General features: G+C 41.0%; 1 protein-coding gene across 4 annotated transcripts in view; it reads right to left on the bottom strand.

The window, feature by feature from the left end:
• LOC129776521 (zinc finger protein ush-like) overlaps positions 1-27,304 on the bottom strand; it is a 548,035-nt gene that overhangs the window by 248,368 nt on the left and 272,363 nt on the right. Inside the window, exon 1 of one of the 4 annotated variants that reach the window (XM_055782215.1) lies at positions 14,578-16,238. The exons of 2 other annotated variants lie outside the window; for them this stretch is intronic. In XM_055782215.1, the coding sequence (XP_055638190.1) occupies positions 14,578-14,614 (37 nt within the window). In that variant the 5' untranslated portion in view covers positions 14,615-16,238. Of the gene's footprint in view, positions 1-14,577; positions 16,239-27,304 lie in introns of those variants that run through there. One more of the 4 variants, XM_055782217.1, reaches the window with a different exon arrangement.

The following is a 27,304-nucleotide window of genomic DNA, read 5'->3' as shown; positions in this document are numbered from 1 at the left end:
TCTCCCTCATCAGGTTCATTATGACTCGGTTATCCTCCAATACTTACATTGGACAGCGACCGACATCATAATTCACCGAACTATTTTCTCATGGAGACCCCCACTACTTAACTTTGGGAACGCGTCTCTCATGAGAAAACATAAACATAAAACAAAAATTCTACATGAATCATTTTCACACGCCGACATATAATCGGCCAACAGAAAATAAATAAACGTACCAAACTTCAACATGAAAACCGTGGGGTCGATAACATCATACGCCAGAATCATATCTAGCAAAACATAACATAAATCAACACCCACAAACACCCAACACGAATTTCTTTATGTATCTGACATCGAACATAATTCCGATAAAAATGACACATATCGAAATTGCGAAACCTGAACATCCCTACTACAACAATCGGTACCACAACACTTCACTAATACCATGATTCACCCATACTGCCTGAAGAAACGTCAAAACAAATGTAAACAGCTATGCGGTGTGGATTTGTTTGTTGGTGCGGACTGAATATGCAGGTAAATTAGCATATTTTTACTGATTTTGGTGGTGGTTCAGCATTAAATCGTGAGGTTTAATGACGATCTTTAATAAGACTTTTTAACTTGTCTTTTTCTTTCTTTCCCAGCTTCCCACTGGGAGAACAACGGACCTCAAAGACGATACTACTAGAATATACCTCTAGCAACGTTCGATCGTTCTGGTTTTGAAGATTTTGAGGAAATTTGACTTCCAATTGAAGGTGAGTGTAAGAACATAAACTAAATATTCTCTTTTTCATTTTAGGAACGGAACATATGTCTTGAATTCATGACGGAGCCTGACCCATAGATACCCCAAACTACCATAGGAAGCCTTACTGCTATTGGCGTAAATTATTAACAAAAAAAAACTAACCCTAAATAAATTATCACAGTATAAATAAATAATAAATGAGTAAATAAATAAATGTTTTTGAAAAAAAAATGTATAAATCACAAATATGCCAATAAATAAATAAATAAATAATATAAGCCAAAATATAACAACTGATCATGCAATTTCTATATACAAATAAATAAATAAATAAACATTTAGCCTTAAGTACTAACTTAGACCTAAGACTCGATGTGCACTACAAAACTAACATAAATCATTGAAAGAACTATGGGGCTATGTGCAAGGCACTTCTCCCATTCCTTCTACTGTTCTATCGTCTGGATAGGGAAAATTAAATGAATAGGGCTTCTTTCTTCCTTTTTTCTTCTTCTTGGGAATCACGTGTAGCGAAGAATAACAGAATTTTCTCCAGATAAGATGTTTTTCTATCATCAACATTACCATTGCTAGCTCGATTGACTCAGGTGTGCTCGTCAATGAATCTTCTGTTATGATGATTCTCTGAGTCTTACTTTTGCGGTCATCGTCTGAGTATCCCCACTTTCAAACTCGCGCTTTATTACTTCCCGTTTTGGTACTTCTCATCAACGCTCCATTAGCTCCGAGTTTCTGGTTTCATAGGTCATCGTCTCGATACTCATCGTAGACTCGCTCTGTCTTCTGGTCGAGGGGATGGCATTTTACAATGGTAATCCGATCTAGTCGAACATCGCTATCCTTCGAAATTTCATTCATTCCATTTCCAACACATTGAGAGATTCCTTCTTGTGCCTGAATTGAAATTCTGACACAAGGATTTCCTCAGTAAATAAATGTTGTTGTGAGGACTGCAACTGACCTACGGACAGTGCTAAATCATCTCAATGTTGGAAGGTATTTTTGTGGAACCAGAGTGTATTTTACTGGTGTCATTGTTACTATACAACTTTCGTTGATAGGTACATAGCTGGACAAAATTTTTCAAAATTTAGCGAATATCGGAAGAAGTAATCGGCTTGACGAGTTTTTTCAGAAATTTACAATTGAAAATTCCAAGCCTTTTGCCCTCTAAATCTTCCAGGTCATAACAGTGGCTTCCTATTACCCTCTTTACTACTGCAAGTACGTACTTTGGGGCTAGTTTTGCAGCAAATCCCTTACCCTTGTCCGACTGTTCCGTGTTTTTTTTCAGGACTGTTTCCCCTACAGAGTACGTAGAACAATTGGCATTGGAACGCAGATTGTAGTAGGTAGAATGTTTTTCGTAAGCTTTCTTTAGGTTCTTCTGAATTTCGTCGTACATTTTCATTCTTTCTTCCTCCCCAAGTTGACCGTCCCCAGGGGTTGAAGAGTCACGCAAATGGCGATATTCTCTACCATCGGAGACCATATTTCTCCCGAACACTACGAAGTAAGGCGAGTAACGAGTGGTTTCATGCACCGAATTTCGAATTGCCGAAGCGATAGTTTGCAAATTATTCGCCCAATTTTTGTGTTCCTTGCGTATGGATGCGCGGATGGCTGTCGTGATTACTCGGTTCACACGTTCGGTATCATTCACCTGAGGGTGGTAGTTAGGCGTTTTCCAGTGCGTCACGTGATACTTTGCTAACAGGTTCTGAAATTGGCTCGACACAAACTGTGTCCCATTGTCAGACAGTATTACTTCTGGAACTCCAAAAAGCAAGAAAATGTTATTTTCCACGAATTGAACCAATGAATCTGCTGTTGCTTGTCGAAATGGCTGCACCATCACAAATTTGCTGAAGAGATCGGTAACGACTAGTAGGCATGTGCTTTGGTTCTTGCCCGATGCTGGAAGTGGTCCAACGTAGTCCATTGCTATAAATTGGAATGGATATTCAGCGATCTTCCTCTGTTCCGCCATCGGTGGGGTAGAGTTTTGATTCGTTGCTTTGCTTGTCTGGCATTTCAAACAACTTCTACATATTTTTCTGACTTCGCTGCTCATCGTTGGCCAGAAATAGCGTTCTTTCACCACGTTCAGTGTCTTTTCCGGACCGAGGTGAGCCTGCTCGTGAATTTTTCGAACAATTTCCGTCCTTCGATTTTTCTGAGGATACCTTTTCCATTGAAACCGCGTATCCTCAACCTTTCCGCCTGCTTTAACCAGCTTCAATATCTGACCGTCAACTACTCGAAAATCTGGAAAATTTACGGGATTTTTCTCAATCTTCTCCATCATTTCCTTATATTCAGTATTCGGTGGAATGATGTCAATGACATTCAATGACCTTGACAAACAATCGGCTAATATATTAGCCTTTCCTTTGCGGTACTCTAGTTCAATGTCGTAGCATTGAATTTTCAAGGCCCACCTTAGTAGCTTCGCGTTCCCGGATTCCACACCGATCGTGAATAACCACAAGAGGCTTCGTGCATCTGTAACTACTTTGAAACGCGTGCCTTCGACGTAATGGCGAAAGTGTTCAATTGCCAGTAAGACTCCCAGACATTCTTTCTCCACACTCGCGTACTTTCTCTGGGTGCTGCTCAGCTTCTTACTGAAGTAGGCGATTATTCTCGGCTCTCCTCTCACATGCTGTATTAGAGCAGCTCCTACCGCATTATCTGACGCATCAGATTCGATGGTAAATGGTTGGGTGAAGTCCGGATTTCCTAAAATAGGTGTCGATACTAATGAAGCCTTGAGATCTCCAAAGGCTTTTTCTGCCTCTTCTGTCCACACAAATCGCTTCTTCGACTTTTTCAGTAAATCTGAGATGGGTGATACTATTCGACTGTAGTTTCGAATAAAGCGCTGATAGAACCCCGCCAAGCCTAGAAGGCGACGAATATCCTTCACATTTCTTGGTCTAGCGTAATTTAAAATCGGAGCAATACGTGTATTGTCTATCGACACTCCTTCCTCAGTTAACAAGTAGCCCAAATAACTGACTTGTTTTCGGCAGAATCTACTTTTGTCCAGTGAAATTGTGAGATTCGCTTTCATTAGTCTTTCTGCTACGATTCGTAGCAATCGCACATGTTCATCCAACGTTTTTGTGGCGATGACAATGTCGTCGAGATATACGAAAACGTTTGGCTCTAAGTCAAAACCAATGACGCGATCCATCAACCGGCACATGGTAAATGGTGCGTTTGTCAATCCGAATGGACACACCTTGAAGCGAAACAATCCTTGCGGTGTTCGAAAAGCCGTGTAGTCCCTCGATTCCATCTTCAGGGGAATCTGAAAATAGGCATCTTTAAGATCTACCACCGAATAGTATTTAGCCTTGCCTAAACGGTGAAATATCTCACCCATATTTCTCATGGGATAGGAATCTTTTTTGGTCATTTCGTTAATCTTCCGAGAGTCTAGGCAGACTCGTAGCTTACCGTTAGCCTTTCGTACTGGAACTAAAGCGCTAGCCCACTCACTCGAACATTCTTCTATAGCGTCCATCTTCTTGTATCGCTCTATCTCTGCTTCCATTTCGGACTGTATAGCCGGTGAACAACGGTATAATGGTTGTCGTCTAGGTTTTGCCTCCTCTTTTAGAATAATCTCATGTTGTATCAACGAGGTCCGCCCCAACTTGCTCTCAGTGGTGCAAGGAAATAATTTTATCGTTTCAGTTAGTTTTCGCCGTTCCTGTCTGGTCAAGTCATGTTCGGTTTCCACCGTTTCCGGGGTTGTTTTCGATGGCTCTGGTAACTCAAGCGCTGGAATATCGAGCGATTGATCTGGAGCCAGATTTTTCAACGTTGGTAGCGTTTGTAATGAGTTCAACGTTGATTGTCTGTTCCAATCGTTGTTTGCTTTAGACTCTGTCGTTCGTACCGTCGCTATTTGTTCAAACCCGTTTTCCACTGCAATCATTGGCTGAATACCAAAAAGTTTCCAAAAATTGTACCCTAGGATTAGGTCCCTAGAAATTTGTGGGACAATAAGAGTGGGGATTATTCTCGTAACCCCACGAAAAACCATTGGGAGTTGGACGTATCCAAGACTGTCGTGGACCGTTTTATCTGCCGTGACAATTTTCAATGGGCTGGGTAATATTTCTAATCCATTCTCCTTTGCTATATCCGTCCTGTTCGTGACGCTAACGCTGGCACCGGAATCCAGCAATGCTTCATAATCTATGCCAAATATTTTCACCGTAACGTGAGGACAGCTTTCTGTTTGGATTCGAATCTCACAAACTTTGAGAAACGGGTCTTCAAATTCTGCAATTTTCGGGACTTTTTGATTTTCCGGAATGCTGTTGTCCCCCTTTAGGCATCCCATAACTAGTTTCCCGAAGTTTCAATTTGCGTGGTTCGGGAAACACGAGAGTGATTCTGGCACGTTACCACCGTTTTCCCTGCTGTACCACAGATATAGCAAAACAGTTTTTTCTCACTAGTACACTGACGCCAGAGATGCCCTGACTTATGACAATTCCAACAATTCGGCTGCTGTTGTTCTTCCGGAATGCGTTTGTTTTCTGGTCGATTGGTAATTTTATCTCGTCGGTTTTTATCAACTTTATTTCCCATGAAATTGACCTCTTCCGTTTCTGAAACAGATGAATATGACGCATTTGAATCCTTGTCCACTTCGATGTTGTGCACAGCATTCTGCATTCTTGGAGGTCCATCTCGTGCGTGTCTGAACGCAGGATCATTTGCATCGATTCTATAGGCGTAATATTCCAGGTTCCGTAAATCTGTGACTGTTCTACATGCCAATTTCGAACGATAATGTGGACGCATATTATCCCATATGACCTCGAAAATCCGACTGTGGTCGAGAGGTGTTGTTAAAAGTTTGTTTAACCGCTCAATCTCCATTTTGAACGCGAGGAAAGTTTCTTGGCGATGCTGCTTTCTCTCGTATATCTTTTGTCGATTTCCTTGATCTTTGCTAGGATTCCCGTACATGTACCTTATACGTTCTTCGAAGTCACCCCAATCGAGAAACTCGTCAGAGTAGCAAAGGTACCAGTCGTAGGCTTCCCCTCTAAGAATCGTGTGGACTCGCTGAAGAAGGATGTCATCCGCTATTCTATCCATTCGCGCTAATCTGCGAATTTTATGCAGGAAATCTTCTAATGAACGCTGTCGAGTGTCTCCACTGAAGTTCAAATGCCACTTTTCCATTCGACGATCAGCGTTCTGGATCTCGATGTCACTGACCCGTTGATGATTCCGGCTTCTACGAGAACTATTTCGATCGTCTTCAAACGATGTCTCTGCTGATCGATTTACTCTCATGCTATCAAAGTCGTTACGATCTGAAAATCGGGACCTCTCGCTGGGATTGTTTTGATGATGCTGCTGTCTTTCTTCTCGTCCAACCCAATCCGACGTATTTCCATAATTATTGCTTTGTCCCTGATTGTAATATAAATTTGGTGGTTCTGGTAACCTGTTGTGATCTGTCCCAGTGGGCTGATAAGTAGAACCTAGCCTACTGGCTCGTAACCTTTCATGTTCCTGCTGCCTTTCCAGAACAAGCTCGCGGTGTTGATGCAGGACCATTGACGGTCGGTTTCTGTTTTGCTCCTCACACTCGCGTTGTCTGTATGGAGCGTGCCAACCGTATTCTCTTTCAATGATTTCTCTCTTAGAATTCGTTGCCATTGATACCGCTTGCTCCAGTTTCTTCTCTAATTCGGCAATTCGGTTCATCAATCCTTGTACCACTTCTTCATGGCCTTCTTGCTTCGTCGTAGTAGTGTTATCTTCTTTGTGGAGCTTGGGAGTTGCTCCCAAAGCACTTGAAGACGTTTGTTCCAAAGATCCACCTACTGCTTCTGAAAATTTCCCCTCATTAATCGCCGGTTCCAAACCCAATTGCTCAATCTGCACCCCTGTATTTTCATCATCGGTCCCTTTTTTTCCATTAAACCGATTCAACATTCCTTTTATATTTTTAATTAGTGATTCCCGCATTTCCTGCGCATGTGCATCATCAGCTTTTGTTCGTTTCACCCTCAATAAATAATGTTTAAGTCGGGAAACCGATTTTATATCGGGTCCCTTTTCCAAAATCTTCTTCAAATTAGAAATTCTACTAGAAATATGATCGAACTCTTGTTCAATCGAATATGGTGATGGATATTTTCGTTTTTCCTTCGCATCGTCAAAGAACAAATTCCGCAAAAGACGGTATTTCGTTTCTAATTCATGTTTAGTTTCGTCAACCTTACCACGAATCATCAACTCGTAGTCGACTTCCTCATTCGTCAAATGATCAGCGTGAGGAAACATGATCACTTCTCAAAAAAAAAATATATATGAACCACAAAATCAGATTTCACAGTCACACTTACAACAATATTTTATTTTAAATTATATAGTGAACAAACAAATTATATATTGATTATATACATACAAAGTAATAAGTAATGTTGCAAAAAAAATATGTATATGAAAATATGTGTATAAATATAAATAAATAAATAAATATATAATATAATAAATGTAAATATAGTATATGAAAATGTGTAAATATCAATATTTTTTTTTATTATTTTTATTATCTCGGAAATCGTACCGAAAATAATATTATTTTCCACCAATCGCACACCAGTTTACTTTTCCTCAAATAACCTCCAAAAATTCTCAACGTAAATTCCCAAATATGCGGCCTATATTCTCCCAAAAAAAAAATCAGCAACACAAATAATATGTTACATAAATAAATAAACCTATTCTGGACCTTAATTATTAACACAAAAACAAAAATTCATTGAATTCCACAACATTCATTCATAATTTGAGACGCCACTAAAACAAATAATCGAAACGTATGCTATCATCAGAACAAAAAAACCTGCAGTTGGGCGCCAATATGTAGCCGTGGGCTGGCCGATCCTCTAAAAGCGCGCAGCTTAAGCGCCACTCCCGAAGGAGACTGCCCGCCAAGATCGATTTTGCCCGGTTGAGACTCCCTGTAAGGGCGAGTTCAGGTATTCTACTTCCGAAATAGAAGTACGGATCGCTCCAGCCAGGCCACGGAACTCTAACCAAAACGAAACATTCAATTAGACCCCCATCAATCGAATTCAAGCTTCAAAGAAATCGGTAGAATTCACTCATACCCGATTAATTCTCATCATAGGCCAGGCTGCTACCTGTCCATAGAGAGCGCCAAAAACACTGGAAAGACTTATTGTCCCACATAAAACGAAAAACGATCGCGATACAATTTACAATGTGCAACATAAAAGACTTTCACAGTATCAAAGCTTCAGTTTGTACTAACATTCGATAACTAGATATCTTTGCATTTTAACACCGTTTTATTAAACATTACATAAATGGTATTGTAACATGCATTTATTCGATTAATCCTGCTATCCTATTATCTTCCATTCGAATTATAGCTTGAAAGCTTTCTATGAGAGGTGTGTGCGTGAAATTGAGCTTTTGTTGCCCCGGGGTCTTTTGATTCTATTGAGCGCTTTGTGTGGAGGGGTCAACAATGACGCCCAGCAATTGCATTTGGCTTTTGACAAAAAAATCTCGGACGCGATCTTCTTCTCGTCGTCCGGTTCATCCCGACTTAGGGCAATAGATAAAAACTCCGTGACGTCCTCACCGGACGTCACCCTCCGTACAAAAGCTAGCTTGAAACGGACTCACCAGCTATTGATTTGAAATTGTTGACTGCTGCTGATGATCAGTTTCCTACGGGCGATATTGTTGTCCCTGCTGCGGATGTTGATGACGGGCTCTCCGAGTCAGCGAATTATCTTCGCGATGAAGTGGCTATTCCTTACTGCCTGCGGGAGAATAGGTAGCTGTGCGATGGAATATTAGCACATAGCACATTTGATCGCCAACGTAAAAAAAAGGTTCAAATCACCTGTGATTCGTAAGCACACACACGCACAACACGTTACTTCCTAATCACTGCCTCTCGTTCTAACATAGACCTAACGAACAAAGATTTTGAAAAGGAACGAGTTTTATGCTGCCTTAAACTTAACTACCTTTTTGGAATTAATCAAACGAGCACGCGCACTTCCACTATTTTCCGCAGTCACGAACAAAGTAAGCGCGCCTAGACATCCTCAGATCAGGGAAAGTGAAATCAAACGTACTTACAGGAAGTACGTCATTTCCCAAAATCTTGTCGGCTATCCTCGGAAATCTGAAGATTGTCATTGGCCGAATCATTCTGATTTCGAAAACCATATTCCCACCTCCACTCTCCCCTTCCATACTTAGCAGCTTCCCTGAACTCTATAACGTGGGAATCTCTCCCAGGCTCTCTCCTGAAGTTAAGATAAAACGCTTTACGTCGTTTGAAGATCGACTCAGCCCATCTGCGTTGTTATCTAACTTAGGGCAAATACATATGAGAGTATGTTTTGCCCTAAAAATATTTTATAGTGCTGACCGCTACAATGTAAACTTCAGATAAGTATTTACTAAACAATGTGTTTTAATGTGTTGTTTTCATATAAAAAATATATGTTATAATTCGTATAATAGCATTCGAAACAGTCCCCAAAATGCAGTTCAGGTGTTCGCATGTATCACCAAAATAATTAGTTTGGTATCTTTCGCTTTTTACCTTTCTGTTTGAACATACAGACCAATGCTCTTTGCCGCAATAAATTGAGTTTTCCATTAAGCCTTTCATCAGTCCAGCAGTGACAACTTTTGTTTATTCTGAATATGTTATGTATTATTCATAGGAGCACCGTTTGGATTCATGAAAAGATTCACTAGACATCAAAATTCTTTTAGAAAAAGTGTGAATGATATATTGTTCCATAAAATACAAGATTAGTATGCTTCTTTGCTGTGGTGGCTGAGAGCAGACAAACGACCGCAAAGGGTTAATATCCAGTTGTTCGACCATAACTTGTAATGAAGCAAAAAATTGTCACTAGGAACAATTTCAACAAAGTTTTCTCCAGGAATATCATTTGTTAAATGACGAATTTAATATGCTGGAAACATCCGGCATAGGGTTTCAAAAATCAATAAAAACTGAATTTTTGGAGAAATGCGAGTTTTAATGCATTTTAATAAATTATTGTTATTTCAATTTTAAAACTATGATAAGTAATGTGAATTAATTGTGCAGATATTTTTTAAGACTTAGCCATAAATAGAGCAACAGTGATGAATGAGAAATCAGAAATTTCTAAAATTAGATATTGGCGCCTATTATGTAATTCTAGGTGATCAAAACTTGGCTGGTTAACTCTATTTTCCTGTTATTGAGACAGTCGGGTGAAAGTTGTCGGCATAATTTTTCGAGCTGTTTGGTTTGCTGGTTGCATTTCGCCTCGGGAAACATTTCGAAAACGCTTCAAAATTTCGATTCGATAAGATTCCATCGATTTACAAAATACGAAATTTTGTTCGATGTGATAGTTATAGGGATCGAATCGACCGTTCCAATGAATTTACATGATAGGGTCCAATATTTCCGATAGAGGGCACCATCTCAGATAGCAGTGAAACGTTGTGAGTGTAAATACATGGGGTATTTAAGCAACTTCGCATACTTGAAATATTCGAAAAACAATTAGCCTACTTTTTGGAAACAATTTTTTTTTTCTTAAATTTTTACAAAAAATTTATAACTTAAAAATTATGATACCCAAAAAATTATTGTCAAAGAGTGAAATGTAGGAAATTGTTTAAATTTTCACAAAAAAAATACCAAAAAAATGTTGGAAAAAAATTTCGCTGACAAAATAGTTATTTTAAAAATTTAAATTCATTTGCGCCCCTATATGCTTGAGAGGTTAATTTCGATTCTGGGGCCGAATGAGGTGTGTTTCCTGAGTCAAGATGAGAAAGCACGTGTTGTAACCGCGGTCAATAGACAGGCACCGATTAATGCATCTCGAATATCGCGTTAATCTTCCAGATCATTATTTTTCTTGGCTGCTACACATAAGGTTATTCCATCGATTATCACAGGTGCAGAAAGAAGCAAGGGCACTTTGGTCATTCTGAATCAGTTGGATACAGTGATACAACATACGTTGCAGTTTGTTCAGGAAGGCACTGTTCTTCAAATTTATGAGCTGGGATTTTAAAAAAGGTGGTGAGCTCCTTGAATTTGAAATTATTCGATATCGAAGATTTATTAACAATTAACGGAAGGAGTGCCAGACGAGAACCCTCGTTTTAGAAAGGTCATAGATATATATTTTCATCATTTTTGAATCTTGATGCAATATTCTTTGTTACAAATGGTCCAGAACGCATGGCTTTCAACCGAGTTGAACGTCGGTTGTTTCTAGAAGTTAGAAGGATTAATACTTTCGCATGATAATTATGGATCTCACTTGGATGGAAAACTCAAAACAATCCGAAACTGGAAGTGAGACATTTTGAGTATGCAGCGAAATCGTTAAATGATCTATGGAACAACGTAGCAATCGATGGATATCCCGTTCACGCCTAATATATTGAGCCTGAAAACTCCCAAATTGAGGAAGTGGAATTTGTAGGATATTTAGCCGAATGATTTTCCTCGTCACGTGAGAACATCCCAGTACTCTTTGCGAGTAGTCAAACGACAGGAACCGCTGTGTTGAAACAAGGAGTAGTCACTGTTGGAACTTATACAAAGTCCCGATGGAAACCAACTATGGCTCAATCTGATCATTCCCGATTATATCTGTTATTCTGTCCCGCACACACACCCACATACAAGATTAGGCATCTCAATGCGAATACAGCGCAGATGAGTTGATCTGAAACAGGACCCATCAGTAGAACGACAGACAGCATCCAAAATCATACGTGCGTGAATTTCAAATTTAGTCAAATATATAGGGGAAGATGGTCCAGATCAGACCCCTTAAATTGCAAATGGGTTCTGTTGATGTTAAACACATGAGGGAACGTTTTAAATAACTACGAAGCAAACACAGAGGGCTGGTTCAGGACCACCATAACTTTTTTCAATTAACGGTATGCCGTTCACTTCAAGCATCAGGTAAATTCTATTTATATAACTTGTCTTGAAGAGCAGACCAAACCGCATTTTTAGCGTTACGTAGTGTGCACGACGCCAAACGTATTTTTTAAAATTCCCAAATATCTTGAATATATGAATAGCCCTTACAATTTCCAACAAGTCGTTCATACATCGGAAGATGGGCACTTTTACAGGGAGTATTTTGAACAACAACTTTTTCATGTGTTCTTCGAAAAAAATACAACTTATCCTAATTTTGTTCAAATTCAAGATAACGATATAGTGTATTCGACAAACTTTTAGATATTGTTAAAACATAAACTTTTGTCGGAGACATCAACCCTCTATCTATTATATTTTTTGGAATATATGTCATTTTTGTATGACACTCCTGAAAAAAATTTTTTTAATGAAAACCAAAATAATTTTCTATATTCCATTCTTTGAGTAAAATTTTGTAGGTCTGATATTTTTCTTTGTAGGTTTTTTATTTAAATTTTGAGTTTTTTCAACTTTTTTTTCGAAAAATCGAAAGGAAACTACTTAGGTTTTTTTTGGAATGGTATTTTTTCGTAAAAATTTAAACAATTTTCTACATTTCATCCTTTGACATGAATTTTGTAGGTATCCTAGTTTTTAAGTTACAAATTTTAGTAAAAAATTAAGAAAAAAATTTACGCTTTTCCAAAAAGTTGTCTAATTATTTTTCGAATATTTCAAGTATGCAAAGTTGCTCAAATGACCCATGTCTTAACACCCACAACGTTTCACTGCTATCTGAGATGGTACTGCCAACGGCCAGTCGAGTTGGCGTGAAATTCTTCTATTATAGGATAATCAACATTTTAATTTTGGGTGTGTGAGAAGTGTGTGTATATGTGGGAATGCATATGTGTGAGTATCATCACTTCTTGCAATCTTCATACCCACAAATGGCAGCCTACTAATCGAATATCGATGTAGAACATTTGATGAACATTTAATGCATACAGGGTTTTAGGGCAGATTTTCTTCAATTCTGCTATTATTTTGAATCCAATTCAGCTCTATAGAAAACACTGCACTTTTCATAGACTTTCTAATATCAATAACATCTCAAATGTTTACAAATTACTTGATTTTCTTTCTTTGGGAACTCAATCTCTCATTCTCAACCTCTCTCCCATCACTGTTAGTATTGTTTGTTTACTATCATGTCCACCCTTGTGACATTTTATATACCGTATGGTAGTAGAACTGCAGTGGTCCCAACTCAAATTATGTTTGTAGCTTTTATTGCCATTGTGGTGTCCTACAAAAATTCCATGCGGAACTTTCGTTTTTTACCCACCTCGGCAATAATAGTCAGTTCGAGAGTTGTTCCTACTTAAAATTCTTTTCCTCGTGTACCCATTTACGACCGATAATTACTTTCTTCCCCCGTAATGCGTTACTGATACCGGGCGGGGGGTTGAAACCGAGAAGCATTATAACTCTAATCTTATCTTCTTCCGAAGGAAACTGTGCCAACGGAACTTCGCCATGGGCGAGCAGCAGCAGGGTGGCATTATAAAATCTTAAAACACGCACCATTTATGCAAATTTCCGTCGCACACGATATCTGTACGTGTATGTGTGTGTGTGTGTGTGTGTGTGTGTGGTTGAGCTGCGGGGAAAGCCGAAGCAATTATAATTAAACACATGATTATCACGCGGAAAACACTCTCAGCAATCGTTCCCGCCTGTTATTACAGGTGTGTTTATATGGCTGAGTGTGTGTGTGTGTGTGTGTGTGTGTCTCTCTCTCTAGTGTCCTTCTTTGCAAGGAGAACGACGACTTACTTCCCTCCTGCTGCTCGGGGACGAGCGGCAGGCGCCTGCCGTGAGTGTCGAACGTAGTTAAGGATTATAAACGCCGCAGTAATCCTTATCTGGGACCCTTGCGCCGCTTCTTACCACCACCTGCCGTCATCCTAGGATTTCGATCAGACGCTAGGTGCTCTTTTATGGCCCACAAAGTTATCCTAGCTAGCGAGCTAGGTGGCATGTGTGTTGGTGGGAATATCCAGGCACACACACACACACACACACACGTATGCTTGGGATACATGCGTGCCTGGGTGACGGGTCAGCAGCTGAGGGAAAACGGGGTTACGGCGGCTGCCGTATTGCCTGCGAACGATATTGCGATTGTTATCGGGGTTTCAGTCACCCGACACACACACACACCGAGTGCGCTGGAAGAGGGGGCGGATGCGCGAGACCGAAAGGGACACAAAAAATCCTTATCTGAATGCTTACACGCTATGCGGCCTCTCTCGGGCGCAGGAAGTTATGGGATCGGAGTTAAAATATATAATTAAAGTCATAAAAATAATTCACGATGCTTGTGAGTGTGCGAAATAAAGAGCCGTTTTTCTCCATCTCAAATCGGCATTATAAACGTTTTGTTTTCGATACAATTATAAACATATTTTTATACGACGCGATTTGTCCGAATGCAAAATGCTTAACACGGATGATGCGCCCAATCCCTCCATTAAACGAATCGAAAGCCCATTTCGGCTCATAATAAATTGATATAATAACAATGAAATAAAAGTTAGCTACAAAAATACACAGCGCCACGAGAGGCGATAAAAAAAACCGGCCCGATTCTCAATTTGTACCTTGGCACGAAAATGGTTTAACGAGTAAAATAAACGAACGGCGTTCGAACCGCCAACTAAAAATATTGGCTTCTGGCGGGCGGAAAGTGCGATGCGAAGCCACCGCTAGAAAAAATAAATATCTAAATTGCAAAACAATAACCTACCCATTACGGCCGATTCGAGGCCCAGCTCAACTGTCATAGCCCGATGTCGCCCCACGATGCTGCTGATGATGATGGCTATATAGCTGAGCTACCGCGCTGTGGCCCCTTTTTTGCTGTATTTGTTTGCTCTCACACGTTTGCTCGAAAAATAAATATTTCCACCCACAACCGGCACCTAGAATATTCTCGAACGGATTAATAGCGCACTGTTTTTGGGGCTCGGCGCTGCGACCAGCAGAACACGACGATTGACAATTGTTTCGCACAGCAACAACAGAAGCAAAACAAAAAAAAAATGCGATGGCTCGCAATTATTTATTTTCGCGTTGTTCGTGTTATTATTTCATTTCGGGTGCCGCACCAACGATAACGGCTGCTGCTCACTGCCGAGGAACCGATCATCGGTGGAATCTTCCCGCTGAGATCGGCGAGTAGCGCACGCAAGCACGGGGAAATCGCGAGGTGGTGGTCCAACGCTTTATTTTGACGTTTATGTTTCTGTGATGGCTACACGGCCGCCGCCGCAGTGTGTCGATTCCGCACGCCTTTTCGCGTTCGACACCCGAGCTGTGCGTTCTTGTTGTTGTTTATGAGTCATTTATGGAAGATACGACAAAAATCGCATAAAATGTGTATTTTTATTTATTGAATACACGCTCGCGCTTCGCGCCTACAACATTGTGTGGCTGCGCTTTCGACACTTCTTTTTTTTGCTGTTGCTGCGAAGCTCTCTGTTGGTTGTTAAAAACTCATCGCACAAACGGAATGCGAGACGCGAGATTCGAACGGTTAGATTGTGATGGAAATGCTGATTTTGTTTTTGTGCCACCGCCTCCGCCGCCACAAGTCCCGGGGGATATCTGACTTTTTATCGCGCTTTTTGCTGAGTAACAACTTTGTTCGCAATCTTCTTCCCCCACCCGTACCCAGCTTTTATCGTCAGGAAAATATTTCAACTTTAATATTTACTACAAACATGAAATATAGCGGCGCACTGTCACAGAGCGAACAACAACAACAAAGCGAGATGCAGATAAAGTGCAAAGCAAACTTTTATTTGACAAGTTGCTGTTGGCGCTGCACGTGTGCAAAATCGGTGAGACGATACGAATTGCAACACTTCTTTTTTTTGCCTCAGTGCACTTCACGCTAAACGCACCAGCACACTAACACTACCGCGAATATACACTCATCCATCTACACGTGCACACAAACACTAAGAAGATGAGAGCGGGAGAGAGCGAAACACGGAGTTCAAAACAGAACCAAGGAAAAACACCTTCACGGGAAAATCGCACTGTTGCGATAAAAGTTTGACATTTCCGTTTGCTTCTCGCTTATCGCTTTCGGGGGCGATTTCAGATCTATCCACTCCGCGCGCACATACACACACACACCCACACACCTTATCGTGATCCGGTCTCCGGCAATTCTGGCATGATCGACGGACACGGCACGGCACACGAATTCTCACTCCTAGAGTGGTTACTTTTATGATTTAAGTATCGATCACCCACTTCGTTCGTTCACTGTCACGCGTTTCTATACGCACAATTTGTCACGATTAACGGCGAACACACGGCCGGGTACGTCTCTGCGTCCTCTCAACGGCAAAAAAGGCGGACGTGTTTGCGTATATGTTGCACAAACCGAGAGCGACTAAAAACTAACCCAACGCGACGGGTTCGTATTTTTTACAGCCCTATCCGTCCATGCTGCTTCCAAGTGCTCTCACTCTCATAACCAAAAAAGAGAGACGGAGAGAGCGCAATAAAGAGAACCCAACGGCCAACGACCAAAGGCTGTCTGTCTGTCTGCCTGCCATCCAAGAGAGAGACACTAATGGCTCTATGTCGCCAGTGCTATCTCATGACAACACATTCACATTCCCCCTGGGTCCATCTCTATCGTTCCTGGTTCCTGGTGCTTATCTTCTATGGATCGCGCGAGATATCATTCAGACGCATCGCATCCCCCTAATCAACGCAAGTTCTTCTAGCGCCGGCTAGTAGGGCTCGATTGGCTTTGATTTTTCATTACTGCCCCGATAGCTTTCCTCCTTGGCACGTGACCGCATCATATCGTTTGAACCGAGGGGCTGTGGAAGTCAATCGTATGAACGCATCCAATTTGTAGCGGCGCACCGTCGCACATATACGATGGCGGAGGGATGACATTTAATCCCCTCAAAGCTGTCACAATTGCTCGCCTGCTGCGGTGCTGCCTTCATTGAGAGAGGTGACGTGACTTTTGCGCTGGGATAGCGATTTTTTTGTTTGTTAATCGCATCGAAAGCGGGATTTTCTCACGCATTTCGGCAGGGGTTAGCTTCCTCTGGAAGGGAAGAGGGAATCATTGACACACATATTTTGGTGTATTGATTGTGACACCGGCAGCTGAAGCAGGGGACGGGGATTAAGTGAATACGGATGAATGACTACCTCAACGACTTCAAATCAGTTATATATCTGAAAATATATATCTGAAAATTGTAATATTTGAGATACTCATCTGCTGATGGAACATTTTCACCTAGTTTCACAATCGGTTCTAACTAAAATCAACTCAGGGACTGCTTACCGAACGAATTTTTCAGGGAATTTCAACTGCTTTTGTCGTGAGACTACGTCTAACCGGAATATACGGGGGGTAAAATGAAAACCTAAACACAAAACATGCACGAAAAAATGAAAGATTTCAAATGCTTATTGCTCGAATATTTCTTAATAGATCGAAAAGATGTTTGCATCAATTGATAGGAAATATTTCTACGCATCTATCAAAATTAATAAAATGTCATTTTTCCTCAGATAACCAACGGAACAACTGTAAAATGTCAAGCGCTATCTAAACGTCCTAACTGCCCCGTTATGATTGGCCCGATCAACGGTTTCCCCGACACAGCCATCGAAAGCAAGGTACCTGGGGAAATTGGCTTTGCAAATATTGGGTTGGGGAAAAAGAAATGTCGTATATTGTCAATATATGGCAACACTAAACATATCTTGTGTTGTACTTATCGCATCGGGTCATACTATACGTCAAAAATGGAGTCCACCAAGCAAGAAACTCGCCATATTTTACGTTTTTACTACCTGCGAGGTAAAACTGCAACGAAAGCGGCCGAAAAAAATCGTGTACTTTATGGACTTTATGGATACTGTAACGATTCGCACAGCACAGCGTTGGTTTGATCGATTTCGTTCTGGTGTAGTGGCTGTCGAAGATACACCCCGTACTGGTAGGCCAATCGTCGTGGAAACCTATAAAATCGTTGAAATCATCCAAGTAGACCGACATGTGAGCACTCGCTCGATTGGCCAGGAACTGGGTATAGATCATAAAACCGTTTGGAACCATTTGCAGAAGATTGGATTCCAAAACAGCTGGATGTGTGGGTGCCACACGACTTGATGCAAAAAAAATTTTTAGGCCGAATCAACGCCTGCGATGCACTGCTGAAACGGAACGAACTCGACCCATTTTTGAAGAAGATGGTGACTGGTGATGAAAAGTGGATCACGTACGACAACCTAAAGCGAAAAAAGTCGTGGTCGAAGCGTGGTGAGCCGACCCAAACCATTGCCAAGCCCGGATTGACGGCCAGGAAGGTTTTGCTGTGTGTTTGATGGGATTGGAAGGGAATCGCCAGAAGCTACGGGAGCTCGGATGGGATGTCCTATTGCACCCACCGTATAGTCCGGACCTGGCTCCAAGTGATTATCATCTCTTCCGGTCCATGCAAAACGCTCTTGGTGATACTAAGTTGGCCTCAAAAGAGGCTTGCGAAACCTGGCTGTCTGAGTTTTTTGCAAATTAGGAGGGGGGGTTTTATAAGGGGGGGATAATGAAGTTGCCTTCTAAATGGCAACAAGTTTGCGAACAAAACGGCGCATATTTGACTCAAATTGGATAATTTTAAGTATGTTAAATAAAGCGTCAAATTTCGACATTTCTTTTTCCCCAACCCAATATGAAACGATTTATTTTAATTTCCTAAAATTAAAAACCAAAATGTGTTCCCGCTCGAGAACGAGTCGTTTGGTTTAAGCTGTCTATTTTGTTGTGTTCATTTTCACCCAGGGAAGTTTATCTGGAAAAGTGAAGAAATATTAGAAAAAGTGATTTCCCATATCCTCTACATATAGTATCAGGTGTTGTTAGTCCAATTAAAATTCTCATTTGGTTAAATAAACACTCAGAAAGTAAAAATTAAAAAAGAAAATTACCTTTTCCATTTCAAATATGTTTACTCTATATTAAAGTAACTTGTTTTTACTGATGAGAAAAAATTATAATTGTGTTCGGTATTGGTAATTGTCTTCTATTACATTGGTGAGTTTTTCTCTTTAATTCATCCATGCATCGTCTAGGATCACAGAGGGCGGTTTCCATCATATTTCGTTCCACTTCGATATCTTTTATCTGATACGCACCATCCAACGACTGTTTACGATTCTTCTGCCATCATCACTTGGTAAACACTGGTGGAGTTAACAAACAATACCCAACAACCAAACAAAACGGCCCTTTTCAGGGCCACAAAATCATTATCAAAAAGTTCAACGATGTAATTCTTCAAACATATTCAAAATCAACAGATAGTCTAACGGAATCCTACGTTAACTATGCGGTCGTGTCTCGGACACAACCCTCCTGTGATCTGTTTTTGTTTATAGCCTTCCGGGGCTTGTCCAGCTATTTACACGAAGGCAGTCTTACAGTTTGTTTCATCAGTCATAAGGACGCGATCGTATTTCGTCAATGAACTCTCGAAGAACTTCTTTGAGCATTTCTTCGTCTTCAGATTCAGTTTCGTTGGCGTTGTAACTTCGTAAATCAGTAAATCTAGTCTTTTTGCTATTTTGTCTTTTTGCGAATGATGGATCTCTATAGTAGCATATCCGAAAAAGAATCTGAAACTGTTGAGAACCAGAACGGAGTGTCCGAAGCCTATAAGAAGGGTGATTGTAATAGCTATTATCCATGCTTATTATGCGCAAAATGAAATGGATAAATTTCTAATCACATCACGCACCACAGTGAATGCTGATTCTTACCTCCCCCCATTAACAACTTTTCCTTCTATCCTTCATACTAACATTCCTTTCCTTCCCCTGGTGACTGTAAGAACGTGGCTGGCGTCGTTATTGACTATTTGAAACGCCATTCACCGAAACTTACACAATGAGAATGATTTGCTACTCCCAAGCGTCATTCGGTGTGTTTTGACGTAGAACTACGTCTTTCAGGAAGAGTGCCAAATCAGAAAACAGATCACGTTTTTATGAAATAAAGTTAACGTTTATAACTATTTTTACCGCGAACGGATTTTGGCGATTTACATACCAAACGAATCGGAAATTTCCTATGATTTATTTGATATGCTATATATTACAATCACATGGTTAAAATTCATGAAAACTATAAGCGTTTCCATCCTCCCATACATTTGTTCTGTCCATTTGTGTGCTTTCCCGAACAGAGCTGTCAATAACGGGCAAGTTATCGTCGAGCAACGAAGGGGAAATCGTAAGATTTAATGTCTCCGTGAACAAAGGAAAATAAGAAGAACGAAGGGGAATATTTACCTATAGTATAAACAGTGGATCTCGCTGAGGCAAGCTTTCATTCTTCGTGAGGACATCGACTGAACAACATCCTTGCTGGGCGAGCTGGACGGTGAGGGATCGAATGCCTTTCTCAAGGCATTGGGGGTGGAGGTGTAATACGAGGAAAAAGTAAAGTTTTCCAAGGGCCTTTTTGAAGGTTAGAGTCGAATGAACTGAAGAAGTTTAAAGTCTCACATGTCTTAGTCTCGAATTGAGCTGTGGACGCGACCAAATTACTGACTCACTGATGTCTCTAGCATTTCAATCATTGCATCAAACTGACGCCATTGCATTAAGGTTCTGAGCTACACAATTGTGTGGCGAATCATCAAGCTAGGTTATCGTCAGCTCACCAAGTAAATTAATGTTCTGGAATTTTGTCTGTGATTTGGTTTTGCTTGCCAGAAGCAAAACTTTCGCTACTAAGGATGATAACTGCGTTTATCTCGAGTATGTATTTTTCTGCGAGGACAAGAATGAATCATCAAACAATAATCGTCAAATTGTTTCACAAGAAAAAAATATTTCAGGGCGACCAAACTGGTGGAATAGTTATTTCTAAAATTTCGTTGCATTATAAAATAACATTCGCAGTTATAGACAAGCGACTTGAATTAAACTACAGCGTAGTTCTACGCCAACAATGCGGTCGTGTCTTGGACACAACCTCCAATAACTTTTTAGTTCGGTTTCACTGGTTCAAGGAGCACGGAGAGCAACTACGAAGTGTACAGTCTACCCAAACTCAAACTCAGTTGCTTTGCCTTTTTGTCGCATGGACATTTTCTATACCCCTCCCCATGTTTTCCACGTGGACATTTCTCCATTTCTTGGAAAAATTATCGGGAAAATAGTTAAATTGCACCTAAATTCAATGTTATGCTTGTTTCTATTCTCTATCCTATATTCTTACATTATAAAAATGTAAACTTAATCAATAGTAGTGAGTTCATCCCAATTCTTTGAACAACTTTGGGGAATAAAAACTCGTGAAGTTATTTGTATTGCAGTTTGTTTTATTCCAAATTCCATTTACATTGTAATCACGTTAAAAACATTCTATTTAACAAAACATCACACGTGAATGAATTTAATCTCGAACATTTTCTATCATAAACCGACGCAAGATGTCGGAACTGTTTGAGTTTTCAAGAAAATCAGACAAAGAAATCAAGTGCTTGGTTAATGGAATTTAGTGTTTGGAAACTGAATCTCGAAACGAGACAGCAGGAGTATGAAGATTGATATGGATATTATCATGCTATTGAAGATATAAACATGTTGTGTTAGGCTTTGTTATTTTGACAAGTTCAACTACGAAATTGCCGATTAAACTAATAGATGTGAGTGAGTGTCCGTAAATTCATCATCCCATTAAGACCAACTCACTATTGCAAGATCTTTCCTCGTCTAAGTTTCCATAACAAGTCCCCGTGTTTCATCTAGCAATGATCGTTCTTCGTCCATCTTCATAAATCTTGGGAAACATTGAATTGTTTGGAATAACCATGCCGATTTTTAGGAAAACATAAAAAGCAAAAACAAAAAAAAATGACATACATTTAGAATCGAAATGCCCACCTCTTCGTTTTACAATCTTTCGTCATCCTTCACGCTACTTTCAAAATACACCATCGCAGAAATTGTTTGTTTACTCGCCAAAAAATTGTATTCAGTCGATTTTTTTTAACAGCCTGAACAATTCATAATCAGAAGATGCAATGATACGGGTGAACTATCACATCCTAGCCAAACTCTAAGAATTTTTGAAGGGTCGTGTTAGAAACATGACGTATGGCATTATTCTGGAAGAGGACGGCTTGGCTAATTATAAACGTTTATTCTAGATTTCCGATTCTGACTCGTTTAGCTGCGAATAGTACTTGTTAAAATTTATCGATTGGTTGTTAGGTAGTAGTTCATAATGCAGAATTTCTATCGATATCCCACTAGACACAAAGAATAACTTTCCAAGATTTTTTTGTCGCTCAACATTGTTGTAAATGATTATATTTTCCTTTGCCTGTCACGATTTGCTTCAAACTGCGAGTTTCCATTGCATTTATAAAACGAGTTGTTGATGAAGATGAGATCCATTCAATGTTTTTGGTCGAAGAATGAAGAACTCATTCATTGAAGTGTTTGATCTAATCAAGCTTCACATCCATATCTCTCACGCTAAAGGTCAATTCTCACTCCCGACATTCTTCCAAAATGGAAGGTAGAAGTGACGAACCAACTAAAAGCAGTCTTCAGAAAACATACGCAGCACTGCGTCTGAGTTTAATTTTCATCAGTGCGCGTTCGAAACAATGAAGGACCGTGTCAACCCCTGCATGGCCTCACTGCTTGCATAGATAACCATGGGATCCCGATAGCGGCTATGTAGAACGAGCTGAGATTGCGGCCCGGAGTTGGGACCCAGAAAACATGAATAGTAGCAATAACACACCAATAAACGATGGAGAGGAGAATGTGTTCGCGAGAAGCGGACGAATGCTGAGGTCACCTGTCACTCGAGTAGCCACAACGAGTACAAGCAATACAAAACCACAAGAAGTGTTTGCTGCTCAAGCATTCCAGGGAGATCATGGCTCCGTACAGAGCCAGTTGTTTACGCTGACCTCAAGTGCATTTCAAGAAGGGCAACTTGGGAGGTTCAGCATCACGGACGTTAGAAAAAAGGTCAACGAACTTTACGAGTTCGCGAAGGACAAAAACAATGTCCACTTAAAAATAAAACAGCTGGTGGCGAGCATCAGATCAGCCATCGTGGTTGCTGAACGCGAGCATAAGGAGCTGCAGATGAGAGCAGAGGGTGCTGAAAAAGCTCTACTCGAGGCGAAGGAGAAAACCGTCGAGATATTTGAGACGCCGAAGGGTCCTCTGAACACACGATCGGACAAGAGAAGGAGGGACACCCCAGGAGAACAGGAGAAGAAGAAGAGCTGAAAAAGGCCAAGAACGATCTGGGTAACGCGAAAGAAGGTGAAAGCAGTGAATGGCGTACTGTCGATAAGCAGGTAGAAAAAGGCAAAAAAAAAACGGAAGGAGAAGAAGAAAAAAGTGGAACAGGAAAAGAAGAAACTCGGACCTCGAATGGAGCGAAGCAAGGGCGATGCTCTGATCGTTGAAGTATCAGCAGGGGTATCGTACGCAGCTATCCTTCGGAAAGTGAGAGACGATCCGGAGTTGCAGACATTGGGCGAGAACGTCGTGAAAACTAGGCGCACGCAGAAAGGCGAGATGCTCTTCGAGCTTAAAAAAGATCCAGCGGTTAAGAGCTCTACTTTCAAACAACTCATTGAAAAGTCTTTAGGGGAGGAGGCGAAAGTGAGAGCTCTCTCTCAGGAGTCAACCATCGAGCGCCGGTATCTGGACGAGATCACGACTGTTGAGGAATTGAGAATTGCGTTACAGTCACAATGTGACTTTGGTGATGTGCCGATGACAATCCGGCTGAGAAAGGCGTGTGGTGGGACACAAACGGCCTCGATACGGCTCTCGAGACGAGCTGCGAATAAATTGGTGGAGAAGGTTAAAGTAAAAGTGGGGTGGTCCGTGTGCCCGTTGAAAGCTACCCCTCGTATGGCCAAGCAAATGGAGAGACGCTTTCAATGCATGGGCTTCGGTCACCAGGCGAAAAACTGCGGTGGTCCTGACAGATCGAAATTGTGCAGGAAGCGCGGGGCGGAGGGTCACGTTGCTAGAGATTGCACAAAGCAACCGAGGTGCATATTGTGCAATGAGGAGGACGGAAACGACCACGTCGCAGGTAGCTTCAAATGTCTGGTGTACAAAAAGGCGATTGCGGGTTCGCTGTAATGGAGGTTACCTAGATCAACCTCAATCATTGCGACATAGCACAGCAATTGTTGTGGCAGTCAACAATTCATACTAAAGGCGACGTTGCAATGATCGCAGAACCGTACCGAGTTCCTCGCGATAACGGAAACTGGGCGGTGGATAAAGCAGGGATGGCTGCAATACTAGTGATGGGAAGGTACCCCATCCAAGAAGTGGTGGAAAGCTCACAGGAAGGTTTCGTGATCGTCAAAATCAACGGAATCTTCATGTGTAGTTGCAATACACCCCCCACCTTTCGAAAAGACGGCCGCGAATCCATCATCGATGTAACTTTCTGCAGTCCATCACTTGCGGCAAACACGAAGTGGAGAGTGTCGGAGGGATACACACACAGATACCCACGCTTGTATGAAGAAAAATATCTCAACAGAAAGAGCAATCCAGATTCAAGCGCGCAGTACTACGAGTCTTTCAACATCACTAAAACATTCTTCTAAAAAGTAATTGAAAAAAGACGGGTGGGTAATGTCGGGGACATAACCGGAGTGACGTAGGACTATACAAAGGGGACGGCTTTTGTTAAATATATATTTTAAATATATTGTTTTATTTTCTTCTTCTACGTGAATACCTACCCATCTACCTGAAAAATGGATTAGTTTACTGTTTACTCTTTATGAATATGTTGATGGTTCTGAAAAGAACCTTTGGTGTTGTGTTTTTGTTATCACTCGATATTCCCATCTTGTTCGGTTAAACCTTCCTGTTTAGCTATTGCGTTTGCCACTCGCCACAGCTTTCACAGTTGGAAAATTTCTTCCCATCCAGCTTGTGACATGTTGTTCAGTAAATTACATTTAATGGGACGTGCCGGTGAAACACTTTGCCACTCACTGAAACTAATTGTTGCCTTGATGAGCGCCGAACCGAAGCTGCTCTGTTCTTGATGCGTGTTTTCTGATTGTCGTGAGCAGCTTTGCAAGCCAACTCGAGCACTCCGACGGCCGAAACTCTATAATCGCTGTTAGGTATACTGGTGCTCCGGCACCAATCCGTTCGGCCTAGTTACCCTTGCGGAGCAATCAGTAAATGCGACCAACAGGGAACTGGAGACCTGCACGGTTCGAGTGAGACTTTGCCTTTCCCTTAACTTGTCCTCATTTGTTACGTCCACGATGCCGATGCCGTACAACTACACGGGTTTACGGTTTGAAAGAACCACGATATAAGATATTTTTTTGGGGTCCGCGTGTTTTATACTCTAGCGGTACACACTCACAGGATAGAGACAAATCAGCAGACTCAGCCAGAGGGGCGAGTCCAACGAGACGAACGAATGAGCGTTAAATGGGAGCGATGGCAAAAAAATACATTCATTACGATTTGTTCGCTCGTTGGATTTACATGCAGGCTAAAAAGGGTCCTTTTCAGGATCACAAAATTATCTTCAATCTAAAGAGTTTATTGTTTTGTTATCACTCGATATCCCCATCTTGTTCGGCTAAACCTTCCTGTTTAGCGATTTGTTGCCAATCGTCACAGCTTTCACAGTTGGGAAATTTCTTCCCATCCAGCTTTGTGACATGTTGTACAGTAAATTACATTCAATGCGACGTGTCGAAGCGCCACTCAGTGTCGAATTGGAGGCGATTTTAACCTGTATTTGAACATTTGCGATGACAGTGGTACAGTGTCGACTTTCAATGTGGGGTCATAATTTGGATCTCTATGTTTACAAAAATGCCCAACTAAATAAGTCGCATTACATGTCCATCCAATTAGCCTAAATGTCGAACTAATTGTAAATTACTATACTTTCAATCTGGAAACAATTTGAGAATTGGTGAAAATTGAATAATCAGGAAAGTCCCCAACTATCAATAAGCTCAGAACAACTGCCAAATTCACATACTCATCAGATCCTGGCAAACAAATGATGAAAAAATCTATTTGTGTTTTATTATTATTTTGGATAATGTTTTAGAAAGCATTGAACTGTATTTCCTAAACTCTTTTTTGGAAGGTTTAATGGCCCTGAAAAGCGCCTTGTTTTATGGAATGGTTCCAATTTAGAAAACTTAGTACTCGTGGTTTTGAAAAAAAAACATTTCGAACGCCCTCGATGCCGCATTGTTCTGGATTTGCCACCAAAGCAGTTTGTATAAAGAACAAACTTTTTTCTTCTGCTACCTGATGCCGTTTTGCGATTGCGTTTGCCACTCGCCACTCGCTGCAACTGCCTGTTTTCTTGATGTCCACCGAACCGAATGTGTTCTGTTCCGAATGCGGGTTTTCTTATCGTCGCGAGCATTTTTGCCAGCTAACTCGATCACTTCGGCGGCCGAAACTATATAACGCCGGCTAGGTGGACTGGTGCACTGGTACTAATGCGCTCGGCCTAGCTACCCTTGCGGGGAACTACAGATCAACACGGTTCGAGCGGGATTTTGCCTTTCCCTTCACTTTTCCTCCTTTACCATGTCCAGACATGGCTGCTTGTGTTGTTTTGTTGATGTGTTGTGATGCGAACCGATGTGGTGTACGGTTTGAATGAGAATGATCGTTACGGCAGCGGAGCAGAGATTTTTAAGCTGACTGGCTGGCTCGAGAATTACGCATGTGTGAGACTGCGACCAATGTTTCGTTCATTTTTTTTTCTTTTTCCTTTCCAATCGTGTTTCATTCTATTTCGCTGCTGCTCTGGTTGCCCGTTTTGGTCGGTACGATTTGAGGAGCACAAAATGGACCAATCAAAAATGGGCACATAGTGCATTTTGACAATGCTTGATATTTCACAATTATTCAATTATTTATCTCAAGAAAAATGAAATGTTATTCGTTATGATAGATGCGTAGATATATTTCCTATCAATTGATGCAAAAACCTTTGCGATCTATTGCGAAATGCTCGAATTATAAGCGTTCCAAATCTTGCATTTTTTCCTACTTGTTCAGTGCCTAGATTTCCATTTCACCCCCTATATCTTCCGGTTAGACGTAGTCCTACGTCAAAAAACGATGAATTCTAAAATAATATCCGATGTGATAAGTAAGCGAACTGAATAATATAATTCCACGGTTTGTATCGGAATCTGCAATTAAACCAAAATTTTCGACCATGAACTTGAAATTTGAATCTACAATCTATCAAAATTTTCAGCTTTGTTCATGTATGAGCAACTCTTCTGTGATCGTTTCTTGAACGCTTCACTCAAAACAGTTCAGCCGGGTAAGTTTTGTTGCAGAGGTCGGAACCAACCATTCTTGGCGCTATGTTCTGACTCCTACCATCGGCCACTGACTTGCCT

This window comes from Toxorhynchites rutilus, chromosome 3, assembly GCF_029784135.1.
Source record: "Toxorhynchites rutilus septentrionalis strain SRP chromosome 3, ASM2978413v1, whole genome shotgun sequence".
In the NCBI taxonomy this organism is placed as follows: domain Eukaryota; kingdom Metazoa; phylum Arthropoda; class Insecta; order Diptera; family Culicidae; genus Toxorhynchites; species Toxorhynchites rutilus.
Note: the sequence above shows the minus strand (reverse complement) of the source record. Positions and strands in the feature narration are given on the sequence as shown.